This window comes from Aythya ferina (genome assembly GCF_964211825.1).
Source record: "Aythya ferina genome assembly, chromosome: 1".
NCBI lineage: Eukaryota > Metazoa > Chordata > Aves > Anseriformes > Anatidae > Aythya > Aythya ferina.
The window spans coordinates 61,670,854-61,694,231 of record NC_140296.1 but is presented as its reverse complement, the minus strand read 5'-3'; the positions used below and the strand labels follow the sequence as shown (position 1 = coordinate 61,694,231).

Genomic DNA, 23,378 nt, shown 5'->3' with positions numbered 1-23,378 from the left:
TCTTCGTAAGCATCTTGCATTAGATACGCAGCAATTCTGGGAATAAATGGATGTTCTTACTTAAAATAAAAGGTTTATTAACGTGAAGATGACAGGTTTGATAAGCGGCTGTCCTAATTGGGAAAATCAGCATGCACTTCCCTGAATTTGTATTCTGAAATGTGCTACCAGTTGGTAAATTTTAACAGGCTAGATTGTTTCAATGAGGTGTAGCAATGGTATACAGTGAACAGTGTAAATGAGATTTAGGATGTGTGCCTTACCTTTATGGCCCTGAGCTTAGCTTGTGTGTGTTAAAGTCCATTGGTGTACATAGCAAAGCTAGAAAAAAAAACATATTTAAAACCATATTTGCCAGATATTTCTGTCAGGAAAGGTTTATGACAGTAGCAATATTTTGGTGTGTGAGAAGTAGAATATCTCCCTTATGGGGATGCCTACAATTGGAAGCTGTAGCAGTTGAAAGAAGTATATTACAGTCTAAAGGTGGTTTTCTTTCCTGTCTGTAGAACAAGGTGCTTAGAAAGAGGTCAGTCAAACAGATGCCAAGGGTTGATTTTTATTTTTATTAGAAAACCCTTGACTTTGTGGATTTTACACAGGGAATTTGAGATCAAGGGGAAGATAGCAGGGTAGGGTTTTTACAAGTCCAGCTGCTTTAGCCTCTGAAATCCAAAAGGCAGATCTTGAGTTGATGTTTTGTCTGATACCATATCATAACAAATGGGATGGAAAATCTTAATGGCAGTATATTAGCTTGTAACTTAGGCTGTCTTGGTGAGTGCCACTTGGGATACAGCGTACAGTTGCCTTCTATGGGAATGGTTGACCTTGCCTCGCAAGAAGCATTTTTAGTTTGAGCTATCTGTGGTAAGGGAAAAGTCTTACAGGAAAAACAGAAGCAGCATAATCAAAAGTGGAAGTGACCGTGTAAACAGTAGCATTTCTGCTTGTCGGGACCAAACTGTGTCTGCTAAATATGTGCGTTTTTATATGCAGATTCTCAATCAGTGTCTTCTGTGCAATTCAGATCTCAATGAAAACCCTTATTCTTCTGTTTGCAAAAAGAACTTTTGAGTTTAAACTTCAGCTCTTCTATAAATTCCTGTACAAAGTGTGATGAATCTAAAAATTTTCGTAGCCATTTAGCATTAAGTCTGAAAATCAATGATAATGTCTAACACTTTTGTTATAACTGATTAATTTCACCCAGACAGCTGGCTAATTGCATGAATCAGTGGTTCTGTAAATATTGCTTATATGACATTCAGAGTGAAAAAATGTGAATACCAGAATGTTCAAATTTTGTCAGTTAAATTTCTGTTATTTTTATCTCTTCTGTTTCATCTGAAGAAAGGAGAAAATAGCCTTTTTTAGTTAGAAAGGAAAGAATCCTGCCTGACTGTCTTGAGCCCGTATTTAATTCAAATTTACACAAGCCGCCTATTTTTCTGGTGAAATCCTTTTGTCTTCCGTGTCACGTTTCTCATATGATCTTTTATAAGTTGAAGAGGAGTTGGAGTTGTGTTCGCATGGCTGGCTGCTCCTGATTCAGAGCCTGATCTCTTACACAGCCTTTGTACTTTCTCCCGGGCCACGCTTCATGCATGGGAGAAACTCCGGGTAAAAACCTCCCAGCTACGTCATTGTTGTCTTTTGTGTCCCTCCCTAAAACTTTGCTTTGTGATAATTTTTCCGTGACCCTTCAGAGTAACAAGGTAGCTGTTGTAGCGCTCTCTTATTATGCTAATCATAATTATGGCCCTGTGGACTTCTCAATTCGCTGTTTGAGCGACTTGGCGCCTTGCCAGGGTTCAACTGCCATTTTGTACAGCCAGGAGTCTGACATTTTATCATCTCCTCGGTGACTTGGCTGCTGCTACCTCTCGGGGGTATCTGCCTTCGCCTCAGGGGGGATCGCCCTAAGGAGAGAGCACCTCTGAACGCAGGGGCTCCTTCGAGCTGCAGTAGCCAGTGTGTGACAACATGACTAGCAGAGGCGTGTGAGAGCTACAAGTTGTGCGGTTGTGTTTCAGGTCCTTGGCATACGTCTGTCACTTCGAGGATATGAAGAGTGTTTTGTGAGGAGGATTGAGTAGGATTGCAGAAGGGTTATGAAAACGGGCATCCAACATTGCAGTGTTACCAGGGCAATTCCGTGTGGCTGCAGCCCCAGATCATTCTGAGATTCGTTTGTAGTGTAACATCCCATGCTAGAAACACCCAGAATGCAAGTTTCTGTGTGATTTTTATCTCGTGACTTCATTCTCTGAAGGTAAGAGAGCCAGAACTGCATGTTGCAGCCTGGGATCTGGGAAGAGGAAGCTTTAACACCTGGCTCTGTGTCCTCACTGCCTGAGCTGAAAAATTATAGCTGTATTTCGTGGGACAATGAGTTGTCAATATTATCAATAGCAGCTTTTCCTTCTTAGTCAGGGGTTCTCTCAAAGGCATTATTGTCCCTTCAGCAATGACGGTATTAATAAAAGCATTAATTAAAAATTAACCAGCTAGCCAGTTCAGTAATTCTGCTGACTGACTTTTTGCTTTCCAGTGGAGAACTGAGAAATATGTATTGCAGAAGTCAGGGTCTTTCGAATAGTGGAGTATACCAAGGCTTGGTCATGGCTGCCTTGCTCCTGCCACCACCACCTGTGTTTTGTGCTACGTTTCTCCGTTTTCTCTGTTAGCATGCTCCTACCATAACTTCTACACAAATACAGACAAGATAAAACTTATTGAAATGCAAAAGCCAAGTTTTTTTGGCAGTCATTTTCTGTGTGGATCTTTGCTGCAGATGTGTACAGACTTCCTTGCTTTAATGCTTGGAACTTTCTAGAAGACAGTTTTCAGGAGTGTGTTTATATTGCCTTTGTTAATTCCTTGCCTTGGGTCAGGTTGAGTAGCCTGCTTGGATACGTGTCTTGGGTTAGCTTATACTGTCTTGATAGGTCAGTGATCACAGAGTTAAATGAGCTATACGAACAGAGCTGGCTATATTTTAAAATGAGGTAAGAGTAAATCTATGCTGCTAGTTCACCTCTAAGTCCTCTTACGAGGACTTTTGTTGTAATCTTTTCCTTCTTCCTAGGCCTAGAAAGAACAAGATACTACTGAGTAACCCACTTATAACCTTCTTGTCAAATGTATTTGTGAAGTCAATAGTTGTATATTCCTTGTTCCGCAGAGTTTTATCAGAGAAGCTGTCTGAGGTGTCAGGTCATACATTTCTTGTGGTCCAGAAGAACTCATGCAGTTTTTCCATTCTCAAAAAAACAAAAAGCAAAACAAAACAAAAAAAACTTCCTTAAACAAAATACAGATTTAGGTCTAATACCTTTCTCCCAGCTGGTCATAGCTATGGGTCTATATGGACTGGGAAAGATTGACAGAATTACCAGAAGTCTTACAGTTAATTGCAGAGTTCAACTCTTGCTTTGGATTTTGAAAAAGATTTATTTTTTTTTTCTCACTTTGAAATAAAAATGATTGAGGATAAAACTCATGAGACCGGTTACCATTAACGAAGAAGCTTAGCTTAGGCTGTGGTTGCTGGGACGTATTTACTTGTTTTTACCTGATGTTGTCCATGATCTGATAATTGGAAAAAAACGTGAAAGTGAATCATGGATAGTGAGCTCCTGATAAACTGACTTTGTTCAAAAAAGCTGCTGTTTCTTTGCTTTGTGCTGCCAAGTGAGTAAAAGAAAGGAGATGTGTTCACCTCATGCTATAGCCCCTCTCCTCCCTGTTGTTGGCAGTGCTCCTTATCCCAGATGAAAACTTACAGATGTTTTATCACCTCAAAATGGAAGATGTAGTAAAACATTTTTGACTGCACTGTGGGGGGTCGCTCTGCTGTTGCTGTATCTTGATATGTCAGAAAAAGAAATATACATGTGTAGGTGCATTGTATTCAGGTTAGGTCCTGGTCAAATTCATCCTTCTTGCTAATTCTTCCTACTTGCTATGCTGCTATGATTTGACACTGCGATTTGATTTCTTTGGTATGTAATTTTTCTTGAGTTTGAGTAAAGAAAGGCATGATGGTATTTGCTTTTCTTTATTATTTGAAGCTGTTAGGATCTCATTCTTTTTTTCCAGCTGACAATCACCAAAACATGTTTGGGCTGAGACTTGTTCTGTCTTTTCAGGTGTAGAGAGCTGACTTGAAGTACTCAAGCCTTCCAGGTACAGATTCAACTATCATCTGTACCTTAAGAGCAGAATGTAAACTAGAGAGTGATATCAATGTAATATAAACTTGTCACTTTGTTTATCAGCCAACATAGTAAAAATAACATGCATTAGTTTTTCCCGGGACATCTTAATTCTGCTTCCTTCTGAGGAAAGTTACATTGTCATCCCAGCTTCATTCTGTCACTTAAAATCACAGGTTTGGGTTGATTGCAGTCTGTTTGGAGGGATTTTTGACAGATTCTACTTACCAAGTCAGTTATAGGGAGTATTAATAGGGCAGGACTGCTTCCATTAACTCTGAAATATGAAAACAGCTGAGTTGAGACATTTGGTTATCATGATACTTTTGGGGTGGATCGCTGCAACGCACGTTGGTGATGTGATGTAATATTACATTGGTAATGTGATTGAGATTGAAATGTACTATAACTGCTTTGAAGGTTTGGATATATCTAAATGAAGGCCATGAAATAATTGTGTTGGTACTTGTGGTGTCTTTACGAGGCCGGATGAGGTTGCCCTTGAGTGCTGTCGTCATGTCTGTGTGAGAAATCTCAGAAAATAGATTGAAGCGATAGCTGCTTCTCCTTTGGGGCTCTTTCTCGCAGGATATGAGGCCCTGCTCTGCGTAAGAGAGGTGACCCTGTTTGTGTAATGTATTTAGGTTTGTTATTAATGAGGCTGTGGTTGGCTCCAATGCCTATAGTGTGTTGACAATGTACGTGCCCAGTGCCTGGTGAGACAGATATTGTGCCTGAAATGAGGGTCTTTGGTGTCTGTGTAGCAGTTCTGGATTATGTTTGGGGTTTTGTCGTCATTATTACAATGTGAAAGGTATGATAGGGTAACCAAGGCATTTTTCCAAATACGTACCTTGATAGGTAATCCACCCTCGCGCTCTTTTGAAGGTGGAATACAGCAAGTGAAGACTGTGGTGTCTGCATATAAAGGGCAGTCTCTGGCCGTGAACCTGGAATACCACTGCTTCTCCTGGCTGCTGGCTTGCTGTTCTTGCCTGCTGTTAATATGTGAATGAAGCCTATCACATATGCCTGCTTATTCAGTAGCAGAAAAGGAATAATTGGTTTTAATATTATTCAATCCCTTCCTCATTAGGGCCTTTGCTTTTCATTTTTTGTCACTTTCCTCCCTGTCACTTTGTTTTAGGCGTTTTAATCTTACTTCTCTAAATACGTCTTTTTGGTCTCTAATTGCATCCAACCAACTTTACACCACTCTCATCACTGAGATTGACTCTGCCTGGCAGAAGTGCTTGGATCCCATGAGTTGATTGTGGGATCAATGAGGTTTCCTAGAACAAGCTGTTATTTCCAGTTCTGTTCAAGGGGCTGAGAGATGCCACGTGAAAAGTTTGGGCTTCTGGAAGCTTGGAGTTAATTTACAAGAACAGTGATTTAAACATGAAGAAATACAGCTACTCTGGGAATATATGATTATTTTAATTTTATGCTCATTTTTTGCACTGTTTGGTTTTGCTTGTAATTCCTTTGACCTAACCTTTGGAGAATAATCTCTCTCCCTATCTTATTTGCCCATTTTCCAATAATGACTTCACCTGAGGTTTACCACAATAGTTAATAATTAGCTTTCTGAGATAACCACCTAAATTCTAGAGCTACACATTATGTCCTGTCTTTTGCTCTTTTGAAGTACTTTATAATATGACAGGATCTAAATGTCAGCAGGTCTAGCATTTGATTCACGTTAATATAATTACCTGCAGTGCTTGGACAAACAAAACCAAAACTCTTTCATCCTCAGATCAGAGACTTTTTCTCATCTTTGAAGATAAGACTCCAGGTTGGCTTTTGAAACTGCCCACTTAAAATGTCTTTGTCTGCATTTACATAACAGACTTTTGCAACGATACATTTTAATGCATTTGGAGTTGGGCTCAATCATTCCCCGTGCACACTGATAATGAGCAGAATTTTAAAAAAATACCTTCTCCTGTGAGGAGCCGTGTGGTTGATCGGGTGACAGCAGTCGTGTCCCTTGACCTTCTCTAGCAGGAGGTCCCACTGGTTGGCATTTTACCAAGCCCAAACCGAAGATTACTCGGATTACCTAGGTGATTCCACCTGCCTAAAACAAATGTGAAAAGCTGCTGTCTTGCTGCCTCCTGTACGCGCTGTCATTTGTGGTTATCTACTATTTCCGTAGCTCCCAGTTATACCCATGCTGACTTTGCTTCAGTTTCTTGTTTCCGTGTAGAATTTGACAAGGCTGCAGCTTTTCATCGTTGTTCCTTTTCCCTCTTCTAGAAAGCAATGACAGTAACTGTCATTCACGGGGAAAGCTGCTGTGTTTAGACCTTTCTGTGATAATTTAAAGCTATTGCCTTGACAGCTTTTGATCACTGGGTGAAAGCCACCCTTTGAATAAGATACAGCATACAGCAAAATTCTTTTTGTTTTGGGGGGCTGGAGAGGGGAGTTATGTTTCAGGCCCTAGCTGTCAAGTGTTCTCCAACTCTGGACAGTGACCAGCTCGAGTAGACTTTCAAGCAGATGGCAACTATCAAATATCTGTTACAAACTGCTCTGGAAGATGTTTAGAAACTGTGGGTGATCTTAGGGCAATAGTCACCATCTATTTTCAAGCTCTTTGTTTTTTTTGGAAAGGTTATTACAGCAAACTTTCACCAAGATAAAGATCTACAGAACTGTCTTATATCATTTTTTACTGTGTGATAGTGAAATACAGAAGAGTCCCGAAGAGCAAAAAGCTTAAAGTTTTTATTTTCCTTATTACCAGTTCAAAACCAAAAGATATAAAAGGCTGTGAGGCTGTGCATTTAGATAAGAGGCAACAATGAGACTTGGCAGTACTGAATCTAGCAATTACTGTCATAAGCACAGTAACGAAACCGGTGCTGTTCTTGTACGTAAAAACAGTTTGAGTGGAAAGCCAAGAGAATGTTTTTTTCAGCATGTGCTGATTTTAGTTTGGTAGAAGTTATCTAAAGTTACCAGTAATTCACAAAAATTGTCCTCACCATTTCAGAGACTAGGTGGTGTTTAAATTTGAAGGGAAGCTATTATCTCTTTAGGATTTTCCATGAAAGCTACATTCTGAAGGCAGAAAAAAAGAGCAAAAAGATAAACATGTAAGATTCTGAACACCATGCCTTGGCCCTGTCTCCAGAGGGGGTTCAAGGAAGGCAAGTGATAAAGCTGTTGTGTCTCCCTTCCCAAGAGACTGCAGTCCTCTCCTCATGAACTGAGCGAGGCTTTGTCTCCTCAGCCTCTCACTAACAGCCAAGGGAAGATCGATCAGAGAAACATGTGTGGGGCCCTTTTTCATAGTGTGCCCCACTGTGAGACTGTAGGATTGCTTATTTATTTACCTCTGCTTTGACTAATGGACAATGTGTAAAGTTAATTGTTTGACAGGAGGCTATCTTTCTGACACTTGACACTAGCTTTAGACTCTTCCTCGCCTACTGGCCTTCACAGGAATTAGATGGCTTATGCAAGCTTCTTCTGTTTGCCTGAAAAACAATAATTCTGTTGTCTTGCAGATGTTATTTTCGTGTTTATGCTGCAGTAAGTAGTCCTTTTCTGTATGCAGTCAGAGCTTTATCAGTTGCTCTCCAGACAAGCTAAGACTTTGACAAAGCCTTTGGGTTTTGGAAGGGTTTTGGTTAGTTGCTTGCTTGAACAACAGTGAGCTGTCATAATCTAGATTTCCTGCAAAATGGTATCTGACAACATTTCACATAATAGTGGTTAGCTGGAAATTAGATAGCTCTTTAAAGATTTGTTCATTGCCTGCAAATCTGCAACTGTGATCTGTCACCAGAATGTTTTATTGCATGCATCTGCACAATGGTATTGTAGTTCTCTATCCATGTTTACTAGTGTTACGGCTTCGATTCAGCTTCCTAAATTATTCCCATTGTGTTAGATTATTTTGGGAAATAAAAGACAAGAGAAAATTGGGAAATAAATATGACAGGAGTCAATGGGCACAAACTGAAACCCAAGAGATTCCATCAAGACACCAGGCAGCACCTCTGTGCTGTGTGAGTAACAGAGCCCTGGCACGGGCTGCCCAGGGAGACTGTGGGGTCTCCTCCTTGGAGGCCTTCAAAAGCCGCCTGGAGATAGGCCTGGGTTCCTTTTGCTTGAGCAGAAGTTGGACCAGATATCCTCCACAGGTCCCATCCAGCCTTGGCTAGTCTGTAGTTCTGTGAAAACACTAACTTTTGGTTAATCAAAGTCTTGATCAGGGAAGATAACAGCTCTTTCTCTCACTCTTTTCAGAAGTTCAGATGCTGTTGTCTTGGGGCCTCCCAATAGATCTTCTGACTTCCTTTAATATTAGTGTTAGCTCTGCTCTTCAGAGTAGGAGTATTGCATTTATGATTCGTGTTCTGGAAAGAATCCATGATTCTTTATCTTATGGCTCTGCACCCCTGAAGACAATAATGATTCTTGTTTACTCGATCCCTCTCTATCTAAGACTAAAGATTACATCTCTTTTGATCAAGGGGACATCATCTTCATACCTCATACTTTTATAGATGCTTAAAAAAACGGTGCTAATCTAAGTTGTATGTGCATGTCTTTGGCAGTGGAGGCGATAATTAAATGGAGTGGTTTGAAATCAGGTTAGGAATCAGACAGAGCAATTGGCATGAAGGGACAAAGGAAGTAACAGTTATTTTTGTGAGTACAGCACCCAGCAAACAGCTGATGATATGATTTGTGTTTTGTGCTGGTACTTCTGAAATATTCTGTGTTTGTTTTTTAATCCCCAGAGAAACAAGAATACATGTTGGCTTTGTCTGCAGTAGTAAACTAAACAGAGCCAAGGCATATTTATTCCCAGTTACCTAAGCATTATTATCCATGCTGCCAAATGATCCTGGGCAAGGTTTTGGCCCACGCCATGTAGCTTTTCCTAAGTGACTTCTCCCACTGCTGAGGAATTACTACAGTCCAGGGGCTGTGCCTGGTAGGCAGCTTGGTTGTTAACCCTGCTCTAAAGCCTTACAGTGGGCTCCTTACAGGGGCTGGTTGACTTCTGCATCAGAAAACCAATCTGGGGATGTTTAAATATTGTGTGTAGACTGTAGCTGTGTTAAGAGCTGAAAGAGTTTCTCTATGCTACATCCTGTGGTCAGGAAAGTTGGAGATGATACCCATTTATCATCTTCCTGAAGAAAGTTACACGGTGGTCATTTTTACTCTGTCAGCTTTAAAATATTGCTGCTTTGATGTCTGTGTGTGGGACTAAGCCATAACCTGATGTGATAAGCCCTTCCACTTCCAGACAAGCAGAGCCAAGAGAGTTTATAAGGTGTCCTTAGGTGCGTAATTGCAGCTGTTGTGAGCATCCGGTACCTTGAAGTGAGGGTGGTGTGGTGCTACGAGGAGGCAGTATTTATTCTGCTTCCTTTTATAAAGAATAAAATTCCATCAGATATTTTTCGGCATGTTTTTAATAGCTGATTTTGCAGTGTAATAGTCATTATCACCATTCTGAATCTCTTGGCCCTTCATGTGCCTTGGGTTGCTTCTCGATGCGGAATTGCGAAGGAGTTATGTGAAACGTAATGTTTGTAAAATGCTTTGAAGATGAAAAGCTCTACAGTAGGTTTTTATTATTACCAGGGGCAAAGTGAGCAGGAGTGGCTTGGTGTTGGACTGCTCATTTCCCGAGAGATGGCTTTGTTTTGAAGAGCGTACATTATCAGTTGGGTTGGAGACCAAATTATCTTATTTGAAGTCTGAATATAAATAAAGTAGTAAACTTTCTACCTTGAGATTATTTGCATGAGAAAGTTTATTATTTGCGGAGGAAGTTTTGGTATAATCCTCGCTCTATTTAAAGTAACGTTTATTTTGTGTACTCGTCTTCCGCTACCCAAAGCTGGTTTGAATCCAGCCCTTTCAAACATCCTCATCAGGGAAGCAGGGCTTTGCTGTAGATCAGCTCTCCTGGTCTTAAAGCTAAAACCAGTTTCTACGTTATACGTTAATACATAAATAAAAGTGTGGCGATTTGTGCAGCGGCCCTTGGTGGTGGTGAGGCCTTTGGGCCGCGGCCAGGCGCGAGCAGGCCGCCTCGCCTGCCGCAGCTGCACAAGCTGCTGGCTCCTGCCTGGCACTTGCAGAAATCGCTGTGGAATTTGCTGATTCTGCCAGAGCCGGGCTAAACACTTGTTCCCGAGTGGTGTGTCCCAGCGGTACAGCTGTCGGTTATGAAAAACATGCAGGGGCTTTTGTCCGCAGTCACAGAGCTCTGTCGAAGTATCGCAAGCTGAAAATATCCTGAGGAGTGCTGTCATCTAGCAGCACCTCCTGGCTTAGACTGCAGGGAGCTTTTGCCCCCCATGTTTGGGTGAAAATGTTCATCTGTTATCAGCCACTTGTGCCGGAGGTGGGGAGGGAGGCTAAACTTCCCCTCCGTATTGACAGTGAGGATTTACTTGGCGTTGTCCAGCTGTGCTTTCAAAATGTTCTGACCTATTTACACAACAAAACCAATCAAAACAACATAAACGGTTCTGGTGAGCTGCTGGATTGCAGTGGTTGCATTTGGCAGTGGGTATTCATGTCATTTTCCCAACACAGGCAAAACCTAAACACTACAGAGATCTTAAACACTACGACCCCATGATACCCGTGGCGAACAGCTTGCTGCTTCTCTTGCCTTTTGGGAAAGGGGACGGTTTGGCTGCAGTTCAGTTGGAACAAATGCTTGTGAAACAACAGACAAAAAAAGCAAACGACTAGATTTATCATTTTGCTATATAGAATAATAAATAATTGCGTAATTCCCAGCAAGCTGCAGTATACACTTGTGAGATGGTGGATCTCTCTCCCAGGTGTAATCTCTACAGGGAAACATTAAATAGGGAACTGTGACAGACTGTAATAATTGTTGGTTCCCCGCCCTTTTCTTCTAATTTTTTTTTCTTTTAATATTTTGTAATAGCTTTGGGGGATACTTGTAATTATTTCCTCATTTTTATGTGGTATCCCTTAAGGAATGAATTGAGAGAAATGTTTCATTTTAGCTATTTGGACAACCACGCCACATTTCCTGGGCTACAAATGTTTGGTAATTTGAAGGATAAAATTGCCTGACACTCAGGATATGAGAGAGCTCTTCATGTCTTGCACCTGGAACTCAGATTTTGAGAATACTAAAATGAAGCCTTTTTGAACATGCTTTTTTTTTTTCCCCCTAATTTTGTTTAGTGATAGTCCGAATGCTGTCTATGAGGTGGAGAAGTGGTTGCCACGACTGCACTCAGTTGTCATAGGACCTGGCTTAGGTAGAGATGAAGTTCTACTTGAGAACGCAAAGGTAATATGTTTCCTGCTATTTTATTCTATGTCTTCACGTTGAATTTTATTAACCAATTCCATATCTATGTGATCACACTGATGTTTCTGGTTAACAACTAACAGATTAAGTAAAATTGTTGCAATATATTTCCATGATTGAAAGGGGGCTCTGTGATAAGAATGAACTACAGAAAGTATTTTACTTTTTTTAAGAAGACTTTATTTTTTATGAGTGGTTAGTATTTATTGTAACAGCTATAATTTAAAGGGAAGAGTTTAATTGGATATTGTTGACAGAAAATTGCAGCTGTTAATTATGGTCTTCATTATTAAAATTAAGAGCGATGCTTTATGTTCAGGCACCCACATAGTTGTTTTGATTTGCTTCTGCTTTGATTGTGAAAGTTGCTCATTAAGAAATAGATGTTGGCACCTCTGAAGGGCTCTGTGTTTTCCTAGGTGCCGAGCACCTGTATTGTAAGAACCTAAATATGAATTTCAGTTTCTAATTTTAGGAGCTGTGTCTGACAGCTTGTGAAAGGAAAGGGACCAAAGAACAGAGACTGTGTCCCCTTGCAATAAGAAATAATAGTCTTAATTATAAAATGTTGCAGATTTCTACTCTGGATAAAGAAGTAATCCTATTTTCTGTCAAGTCTTAGTGGAAAGCTGAAAACAGGAGCTTAGATAGCTCTGTGCTCTAACTAACAGGAACTTACACAGTCTTCCAGATGATGTCTTGTATTACTACCAATAGATCTCTGCACGTTCAAAGTACATATTTCACTTTGCACAAAATTAGAGTGACACTAATGTAAGAAAGAATTCTGAGGACTGTTACTGAATTAATCAGTGCTACTAACAAGTGCAATTAATAGAAATTACAGAAATGTTAACAGTGGCACAGTGAAATTACAAGTGAGGAGGAAAGAGACTGGAGACCACATTGACATCCAAGACATTCAGAATACTTTGAGGTTGATAAGGGCATTTTTGCTAGGCTTTTGTTAGAGAAAGTTGCTGTTGTAGTTCTTCACTCTTTTAATTCTCCTTCTGCTTTCAAAAAGTGATTGTTTTATGATGTAGAGGTGCAAAACTAAAAAAAAAAAACAACAAAAAACATGGCTTTGGAGAGTGGCAATAAATAAAATTATTATAGCTGATGAAGAAATAAAATTTGATGATGAATGTAAACTTTCAGCAAAGACGGTTTTTGAAAACTTTCCTTCGAATTCTTTTTGCAGAAAAAAAAAGATTTGATTTTTCCTTTTTGTTTTATTTTTACTTTTTTTTTTCCCCCTAGAGGAAATTAACTTTAAACAAAAGAAAATAAGGCTTTGTTTAGAATATCTACAAGATCTAACATAAGCTTCTTCAGTCCATCTGGGCTTTCTAAGTATCTGTCATGTACTTATCTGTAAGATAGTATGTGGAAGATTCCTTTATTTTTTTCTTCATTGCTAAAAATAATTTTTGCTTTCTTGGTGAATTACAATCATACTTTTACTTCAGCCTGGGTGTCCTGCGTGAGCTTTCATGAAGTTAAAGAAACAAACCCAGTCAAGAAGACAAGCTGTTTGGGAGCTCTTCCATACTAGGGCCATGTTTATGTGAGCTGTAGATCTGACCTTGTTAATTTCGAGCCACATTAAAGCTCAAGTTCTTTGTCTTCACTATAATTATGTAAATGTTCATTAGTTATTCAGTTGTGTTGTATGTGTGTGTGTGTTGTTTGTTTTTTTTTTTAATCCAACAACCATAATCTTCTAAATTCTTCGTTCAACCAAAAGCTTTAAGAAGTCCATGTAATTGGGAAAAGTGAACTCTGGTTACCTGCTTGAGGAGGGCTGGTGTTTCTCTGTGCTGAGGAAAGTCTGAGCCTCCCTCTTGCTTCGACAGTGAATTTTAAGCTTTGTATCACTCTTCACCTTCCAAAAAACAAGCAAGTGATGATAGCATTGCTATTTTAAACTTTTCTAAGAGGCTGACTGGGTATATAATTTTCTCTCTTTAAGCTAACCTCAGCATGCTGTCATTTGAACACAGGGCTGAGATGTAGATCAGTGTCTGCTTTTGTTTCAGGGTTTTGTATCAGAGCGGCGGTGACAACAGGAGGAGGCTTCTCCTCTTCCTCCTTCTGCCCCATTTAGGTGATGAGGCCTAGCCGTCTGTCACCTCTCTGACGCTGTTCTTGTCTGGGTCTTGTCCAAACTGTGCCAGCACATTGCCAGCAAATATGTTTGTCTAAACAGTCAGGTGTTCAGGCTACTTTTCTCCTCTGAGCATTGCAAAACCAAGGCACTAAGGCAGCAACCTGCAGTTTCTGGTATATGGCCAGAGTGATAGATCGTGTACTTGCTGACCAGGTGGTGCATCTTCTCAACCAGGACCCTTTGTTCTCTCAGTGTCCTTATGGTATCATCTGCCTCCTTCATGCTTAATGTGCATGCATTGTGGCATTTAAGGGCTTTCCAACAGTCTGATGGAAAAGAAGCACTTTGTGAGTGGTTTCCTCCTACTTTTTTTCTTGAGTGGAGTGGTGCTCTGAATATGTCCTTGTTGGCTTCCTGTGATTGTCTGCTTTTGGCTGTAATTCCATCTGCAAGTCTTGTTACAAGAAGCTACTCAACAAGTTTTATTCCCCCTCACATACTGTTCCTCAGTCACCTGGATGAGGTCTGATGCTCTGTCAGAGCTCCCTAGTTACAGGTTTGCAGGACCAGGAGCTACAGGTTCAGAAAAATCTACCAAAGAAAGCTTCTGTTGGGTCCTTTTTTGTTTGGATCCCATGCAGGTGTGGCAGCTCTAGACTTGGCATGAATAGACCTTCCAACTCTGGAGCAAATAAGCATTCCAGGCTATTCTCCAGAAAGAGAAAGCCACAGCCAGCTTCCTTGTAGGCAATACCAGGCCATCTGTTTTTCATTGTCTGTGATTGATCCTGGCCAGCAGTGACACTACCACTGCTTCTTTGTGTTCACCTCAGCTGGTATGCAAGCTGCTGGTGGTTTAGACCCTGAGACAGTTCAGCTGTCTTGTGCAAACAAGGCCAAGGTTCCTGGGATTGACCTCTGTCAGTACTTAGAGGCAGCATATTTCCAAAGCTACTGTCTACTCACCTTTTTATTTCACACAGAAGAGGTGTTGTGCCCATATTATATGTCCCCACTGCAGAGCACTTCCTTCAGCCATTCCAGGGATGATGATTGCACTTCTGGTCTTAGTCTGATCTGATTTTCTTGTAGCCTGAGGTTTGGAACCAGGAGAATCCTCAGCTGTACCACCAACCAAGTTCCTGCCCTGCAGGATGATGAGTGCAGTTCCTTAGAAGAATTTGGAAAGGAGTACTGTATTCCTTGCAGAGCCTTTTGGGAGGGTAGATGATACTCCCTAATGCTTCAGGCTGTTCCTGTATTCTGCCTGCTGCCTGGTAATCAGGAAGTTATGGGCTTAGCTGTTCCTGTATCAGTTTCCAGCCTCTTGTCGTCTCCTTTCCCCTTCTCCTCCTGGCATGAATGTGATACTCCTGTCAAATTTTCTGGTTCTGAGTTTGGTGAATCTCCATGGGGTACATTACTGGCCCTGTGGTCAGATGGACCAATACAGAATTGGAATTGTTGTGTAGTGGTTACTATTAGAAGCAGGCAGAGAAAAGCCTTCAGCCTTGTGAAGAGCCTTATCCTTAATCGAAGCATGACTTTGACATTGAAATCATCTTCTGTTGTCACTGGGTTCATTGCCTCTTCCCCTGAACTGGTAGCAGTGAATCCTGCATTTGGCCACTCCGGTCTTCTTTGTGTTTTGTCTTGCAGCAGCAAAGGTAGATAGCTGTTTTCAGCAGAGCTTGCTTGCTTTCCTCCTGCAGGAGAGGTAATGATTAATAGCAAGATCAACTGGGTTCTCAAAGCACACGCTTGTGCCTCTTACTCAATTCTCAATCTTTGTTTTAGCTCCAAGAAAATGTTCTGGATACCAGCCTGGGTTCTTCTTTTGACTGAGGCCCTGCCTAGCTTCTATTTCTGCCCATTGCTGTTGGAAGATAATATTTCTGTTCCTCTCCCCCCAGCCTCCTTACCCCAAGACGAGGGCTTGAGCTCCTGAGGCTCCTGAGACAGTCATTCAAATATTATTTTCTCCTTGAAGATCTCTGCTATCTGCTAGGACATAAATTTCAGACAGCTCATCTTCCACCCCTCTTGAATAACTAGCTAGTTATGGTTGCATGGAAATTCCTTGCTTTTAATTACTTCCAGCAAGGCATGAGAGAGGTTTGGGTCGTTGTCATGGGTCACCTCCGTGGGGTGTGCCCAGAGGGTCCATTTTAGATGGATTCTCAGTCCCACCTCAAACGAGGTTTCAGCCTTTCTGCCTTTGTTTTTTGTTGTTTTGGATTAATTTCCTGCCTTTGGGCCTTCATGCCTTCAGGATTTGCTCAACACTTCACAGCCTTAATAAATGGTAAGAAAGGGACCAGGTGCTTCAGTATGCTCTGTCTGCACTGGTTTTTACAAGCTGAAAAGGACTACAGAATATGGAGCCGCTCTTTGTTGTCAGAGCAGTCTGTTAAGGTAAATCTGCCTCCACGGGCTTTGAGAAGCGCTCTCCTCTTGCTATCTGAGCAGATACCTAAACACACTGGATTCTGCTTGTATTTATTAAAAGGTATCTGAGAAGCACCCCAGGCTAATGCTGTGGTTGTTAGATCAGCATTGTCTGCGATGCCTACTGCTGTGTGTGAGTGTGAGCAGCAGGATGCGTTCCTCTCTGGGAACACCGCTCGTGTGGACTCAAATTAGCAGAAAAATTATTGACTTAGTTTTTTACTTATTTACTTAGTTTTTTGCTACGTGTAACATGAGCATGTGCTTCCCGCCCTGTTTATGTCATCTGCAAAATCCTCTGGAGATTCCTGCGGTGGGGATTCAGCAGTTCGTAGGGAACATGAGTAGCGCCGAGGACGTGCTGCTTTCTGTCTTCTGCCCTCAGCTAGGAGGAGGTGAGGTGGATGGAGTCTTATGCCTGTGGTACTGCTGAGACAAAAACCAGAGGGCATGTATGTGCATCCACTGTGAAAATACATCTGTAAATCGTTTTCTCAGCCCCCACACAGCCCCTAAGATGGATGCATATACTGCAGGTAGTACCCAGTGAGAAAATACTTTCTAACTAGCCAGGAGTCATTGCTTTCAGACAGCCTGATGAGAGTCAGAATCCATGGAGATCTTCACCTAAGGTGAGGCAGCTCCTGGGGTCTGACGCAGTTGTTTTTGGTGCAGATCAAGCTTGGGAACACCAGCTCTAAGCAGAAAAGTGCTGTTGGTTACGCTACGAATTACAACTGCTTATGCTCAGAACTATTAGTATTCTGTGGCTTCCTCACAAATGTCTTGATTAGAAGAACAGTGTTTGAAAATATGCTAACGGGACCTTAAATACAGGTTTATGCAGCTTGCAAGCAGAATTTATTTTCTAATGTATGTAATGGGTCTTGATGAAAGTCATTCACAGTGAAGTGGGATGTTTATTTGCCTTCTGTGTGCAGGCTTATATTGTTGTTTAACTTGATTTTGATTCTTAAAAGCATTTGTAAGCAAAATGCTGGCACTGAATACCTTTTCAACTTTCTGAGCAGTATTCAGCTAAGAAGGCTAAAAAGAAATTGGCAGTGATAAATTCTGCAGTTCAACTTAAGTTTATTTGTTTCTTTTTAAGACAAAACGCCAGCAGCTCACCATGAATATCCCAAGCCAAATTTAACATTAACATAACCAACCATAAATTGGAAACCGTAAGGAGTTTGCTGTGGGAGTGTGAATGTTCAGTGGATGAAACGGCATGTGGAAACTCAGTGCATTCGTTTATTCTGATTTACAATTCTCACTTTGGATTGGAGTAAGCAGGATTATTGCTTAAACTGGGTTTGGATGGGTTTAGGGGTGGGAATACATAAATACAGCTTCCCAAGTGGTATCTAGTTGTGCATGAATTCACAAGGGGTAACTAAAAAGGAGCACTCTGTCTTCTGCGTAGCTGGGATAGCACTTCAGAGGCTTTTGCTTTGTTTTCTTGTGTTTCTTCTTGTGTTCAGACGTGATGTTCGATTATGTCACTTCTTTTAAAATTTAACATATGATTGAGGCAGACATTAAGCTGCAGTTTTCTTCCAAGTCAGCAACTGGTCTGCCTTGAATTCAAACAGAGAATCCAGAAGTGGATCACTCTTACCTTTTTTTTTTTTTTTTTTTTTTAAATGTGGAACAGAACGGTTTTGATTAACCAACATCTTACAGCATTTTCAGCTTTGTTAGTTGCAACAACAGCTTTTAACATTTCCCGAGGTACTGGGGTACTCAACTCTTGAGTTGGTTTCACCGTTGGTTTCACTGGCTTAAAAGAAATACTTTCCTGCGCACCTCAAAATTGATTTTGGAAAATGGGGCCTAGCCATACGATAATACAGGTAAAAGGCAAAAGACACAGATAAATTGAATTTAGCTTAAATGATGAGATAAAGATGCTATTTGTGTTGATGAAGGGATATTTGTTAAATGATTCATTCAGGTGGTCTGAGTTGTGGTTAGTAGTTAATCATTTTGTATGTGAGGTTTGAGAGCTTAGAATGATTAATGAGCCAGTGATAGTTACACATACAGAAACCTATTAAGGAAAACTGAAGCAATTAAGCTAACTAAAGGTAATTTATATAGATCTTGGCTACAAAGTTAAATTCTGATTGATGCTGAATTTTGAAAGGAGGAGCAATTCCTGTTTAACTTTGTGGGTGACACTAAGGTAACAAAGGCAAAAACAGGATCATTCAAAGTTACTGAAAAGGTGTCTCCAGTGCAAAGAGCCTCAAGCAGAGAAACTCCAGTTTTAACAATTTTCAAAACCTTCTGTATCAAATCTACTCTATTTAGGGAAGCTTCTTTCCCTGCCTTCCCCCCAGCAACCATGGCTGTAGCCCTGAGCACAGCTTGGACCTGGAATCAGTGCCTACCCCTCGCTGTGCAAGATTACACACTTGTGCTTGCCAAGCCCATTTTGCAAGCCTCTCTGCCACAGAGCTGCATCCTGACCTCTGTGCAGCCGAGGCCATGCTACCTCTGCATTATGCCAGGTTTGAAGCCAGGAACACAGAAATGCTTCCTCGGGTTTTTAGTGCCTCTCTGTAGGAGTTGGTGTGCAGTGTGCTGGGGCGGGACTTGTTTTTAACTCCCAGGCACCTTGGTGAGAGGTGGGGGCTGCAGAAACATTTCCAGCTGCAGTATTTACAGGGAAGTTTCTGCCTATTTCTTCCTTTGTACCTCTTTCTCCCAGAAGAAACTATGGATTTAGGCTTGGTGGATGAGAGTTGGGTCCATGTGGAAAACACAAGCAAACAGAGAAGGCATTTCAGCAGCACCTTCCGACCCTTGGAAGACGGTAGCAACTTCCAGTAGTGTTTTATTTGTAAAGGGGGCTGCTATGCCTTTTTGATCATTTGTGGTTGTACAATACATACCCAGGGCAAGATTATGCCCTTTTGCATGTCCCTGCCACTCCAGAAGCTAGGAATTGTTGCTGCCTCGAGTCTGGCTGCTCCAGCTTAGTCGGACAGCCCGGTGTCAGGTCAGCAGCACGTACTGCTGGACTGCTGGACCTCAGTGTAACCAGTATTTCAGAAGTGGTATCTGAGCTTTTAGGGAATGGGCCTGCCATCTCTCTTAGAAATCTGGTTATTGACAAGTTGTGGGCCTGCAAACTGTTGTTTAAAGGACCTCACCTGCTTAACAGCCCTCCTAATGCATTTTGTCTTTTGTTTGGAGCATCTAGCAGAAAAATTCACAACGTGCTTGGCATTTGCAGATTGCACTAGAATACATTTTGGTGAGCTGAGAGCAAGATTATGCTGCTTACTGAAGTGTTTGGATGTCGTTGTGGTCAGTGCTATCCAGCATGCTGAGGCTTGAGCTGCTTTCTGAACACGTGGGTAAGGAATTTTGCCAAGAGTGAGCCAAGACGTGACTCTTTAGCAGGGACCTAGGAAATGCAGCGTTCATTGCTGGTGTCAGTAAAGGAAGCCTTGGCCACAATCTCTCTCCTGTGCAAGGTAGAAAGATGGCTGTGATGTATCCTTAGCGAAAATTAATTACCGCTGTGGGATAGCTGTTGAGTCATATGCTGCTCTTGTGGTTTGCTGCTTATTTCATTAAAATTCAATCTTCTGTTAAAACCATTGGCTCCAATTTCCTGATTCTTCCCTTTGCAGATACCGAATGCCAAGGTTATTGTGTGGCTAAACCAGTTCATCAGGAAAGCCACAAGGAGCGATACGGCTAATAATAAGTCCAAAATCATTGCAGGCATTCTGCCGCCAATCCACGTCTAATTAAAAAAGCTGAAAAACATATTTAAGTCAGGTGTAGGCAAAACAATGCATAATTGTCTTCTCCGAGGAGCCGTGGAGGGCCAGGTTGTATACTGTTGAACACAGGCAGAGTAAACAGGATATGTATGTAGCTGCTGGTTTGTGGGCTTGCAGGGAGGTGTCCAAACTGCAGAGTTCTGCACGAGGCTGTGGAGGCTCACTTGGACTGTGCTGCCTGGTGTCTGCTCCACGTGCAGCAGGACTTGAGCCTTGTGCTCTGTGACTTCCTTGGTTGATGGGTTTTTTATTGTACCTGGGAGATCCAGAGAAATTTATTCCCCCTCCAAAAAATGTTCCCTCCACTCCCCTCTTAAGTTCGTGTTTCTTCAGGAAATAATAATAATAAATATTAATCCATAATAATAAAAGTAGTAAAACACAGAAATTCTTTGCCCTTACTCTGCAAATTTTCCTGATCACAGTAAAGAGTTACCTTTACCCAGACAGAGCAGTGACTCCTACTATGGCACAACTTCTTTCTCAGTCCTTACTGCGTAGGTTGCTTGCATCCAAGTCCCAGAAGCCCAGTCACAGAACGAAGATTTTTCAGGGAACTACATATTTCAACAGTGCAGTGGGAGTAGGTAAAAAAAAAAAAAAAGCTGAACCACTGCTGTTGCAGAATAATAGCTTCTGTGTAAGGAAGTGTAGTCCACTGGAACATCTTGGAGCTCGAATCTCCAAAGTCTTAATGCTCAAAATGCCATTTGAGGGGAAGGGGCAGTGTTGTGGTTTTGTCCTTGATACCTGTACGCGGTGCTGTTTACTTATGTGACTGGCGTTTGGAAACCTGCCTTAACTTGATACCAGGTGCATTCTTAGTAGCATTTCTTAGTAGTTTTAATTAGCAATGTTCTCTTCCATATCCTTCTGCATATAAGTAATTGTTACACAGGATAAAAGTGAACAGATGGCTCCTGCTCATACAAAGAGTCCCATTAGAAACCATTAAATAGATTTTGGTGTGAAAGTAGCTAGTCTGAGCTGTATTAATTATACAATTAGCAGAGAAGATTTTTCTGTATGCCACAAGTATTAACACAGGAAAGTCCGTGCCAGATATGAAGAGACAGATTTGGCTGAAAATTCATTGTGCTTCCATAAATAAAATAGAAGAGGATGTAGCCATTATTTTCTGTACCCCTCTTACTCAAATAACTACTGTATGCAGTATTTGCAGTAATAGTGTTTAAAAGCGGGGTTCGTTTCACCTAATTCTTGATGTCTAGAAACAGAGCAGTAAGTTTTCTCTCCTCTCTGTGATAACTGAGGAGGGACAGGTTCGTCTGCTGGTGATGCATCCCACCCTAAATGCAGTGCCTAAGCCAATGGCATTCTCATGGTGAGACATTTCACCCCTAAATGGCAGGAGGTGAGTCCTGTCCCCAGTCAATATGAAGCAGAGGTTCCCCAATGATTGTGGTGTCCTTCAAAAGGTGGTTGTCTTATGGGGGCTTTCTTATCTCCATTTTTATGGTTACCACGTTACTCCCTCTCTCCCTAAGGCTTTGTCTCTGAGGTTCCTCGTCTGTCTCCAAGCAGCTTCTGTCCGGGTTTAAGGAACAGGAGGAAAGGAGAACAATTACTTTTGGATTTGTGTTTGTGGAATAAGAAATGAGCTTTCTAAACAAGGCAAAGGACTTTGTATCCCCTGATTATTTGGAGAGAAAGAGAAAGCAAAGATCGCTTCAGTAAGTTAGATTAGAAATTGATACCTCAGAGACTCAGTACACAACAAAAGTTGCTTGGCCAGTAGATTTTACTTAACAAGATGAATTTTTTCTTCAGAGTAGAGGTCAGATGTCTCTCACAGACCGTGGAGGGCATGTTAGAGAAGTGAGAGCACAAAACATCATTAGGAAGAAATGCCTTATTTCTCCAGAAGGTACCAGTGACCTCACCTTCCAGAAGCTATTTACCCGTACATATACTTCTGTGCTTTGTGGCTTCCACTTTTTTTTTTTTTTAATTAAGCATACAATCTTCAGGTAGAGAGTGGATCTTCAGAAGTCATTGATTTAGCCTATTGTTAGATATGTAGAGAAATTGCAACCACTAGGCAAAATGACAATTGTGAGAAAACATGAAAAGGGGCCAGACGATAACAGCAGCAGCCAAACCTTTAACTGTTTCAGAAACAGAAAACATTTGGCCAAATTAATTCACTGGATTGATCATAATGAAGTTAGGAGAGTCATTTGGATGGGTATTGACTTCTGAGATCTGTGTCTTGCATCAGGCTTCATTAGGGGAAATCTTTTTTGGTTTTAAAAAAGCAAACTGTCGTGGAAGATTGGCGTACTGAAACCGACACAGTGGAATAAACTGAGGAGTCGTATTAATTGGAAATGGGACAGCAATCATTTAAGTGTACTGAAAGGGTTTGGGGAAGCTGCCAATGAGCAAAAATATTCCGTCTAATTAAAACTGGTTATAAAATAAGGTTGCAGTGAATGGCATTTGTGTCGCCAAAAATTCTGGGGGCTGATCTGAAAGCTTTCTTACAGAGTGTCTTGCTAACCTTTGGGGTTCGGTGCAGTGTGATATCTAATCAGAAGAGCCTAGGACATTTCAAAAGTAATTGGGCTTCTGGATGTATAACATTCATTTATGCAGGAAAAAAAACAGGGTGCCATATCCACAGCCTTATTTTATATAACCAAATGAGTCAAATTAAGTGTAATTGTTAATGAACACAGTAGGGGCAAAGCGGTACAGTTTCTGTGAAGGAAAACTGAGCTGTGCACATCTGTGCTGATTAATATTAACGAATAAAGAAATGACTCCATCTCATAAATTTCTTAAAATCTTTGAAAGGAAGGCTGCCTAGTTTTCAATATGCCACAACTAGTTCTTAGGTACGTTCTAAGATTTCCTCCTTGCACAGCTGTTAAATATGCTTATTTGTAAATTTGAATAATTTAGTAGTAGTTTGATAGTATGGGTTGTGTAAAACTTGCTATTGCTTCAAAATTCTTTAAGTAGCTGAATATAAAGACTTGTGGTGATCCCCTGGAGACCCAAGAAGGATGGACACCTAGTGGGCTGTGAAACATCGCCCAAGATGAGACCTGTGCACGTGTGTGCATGTAATGGAAAGGATTATATTCTGTAGTGGCTTCCAGTTTAGCTGCAGCTGTGTTTTGAGAGATGTCCTCAGGCTTGTTGCAGTGGGTAGTGTTTCACTCTCACACTTAGGACATGAAAACAAACAAAAGTAATGTTGGGTTAAAGCCTGCTGCTAGATTCTGGTCATCCATTTAAAAACAGAAGGGAAACGTTTCTACTGAAACTGAAGAGAAAAAAAAGTCAGGTAGGAGTGAGGATATGTAGATCCCATCATTAATAATGTACAGGAAGCAACATGGGCTGTGTTTTTGACCACAATACAAGAACAAAGGTACATTCAATACCTGGGAAGTTAATTAAATGCTTCTTCCTTC

At 41.1% G+C, this 23,378-nt stretch overlaps 1 protein-coding gene across 3 annotated transcripts in view; it reads left to right on the top strand.

Annotated features, from left to right (window-relative positions):
* The window catches only part of NAXD (NAD(P)HX dehydratase), a 47,714-nt gene that overhangs the window by 10,443 nt on the left and 13,893 nt on the right, over window positions 1–23,378 (top strand). For all 3 annotated transcript variants that reach the window (XM_084515191.1, XM_084515190.1, XM_084515192.1), the window contains exon 7: window positions 11,436–11,544. In XM_084515191.1, coding sequence (XP_084371317.1) covers window positions 11,436–11,544 — 109 coding nt within the window. The remainder of the gene's footprint in view (window positions 1–11,435; window positions 11,545–23,378) is intronic.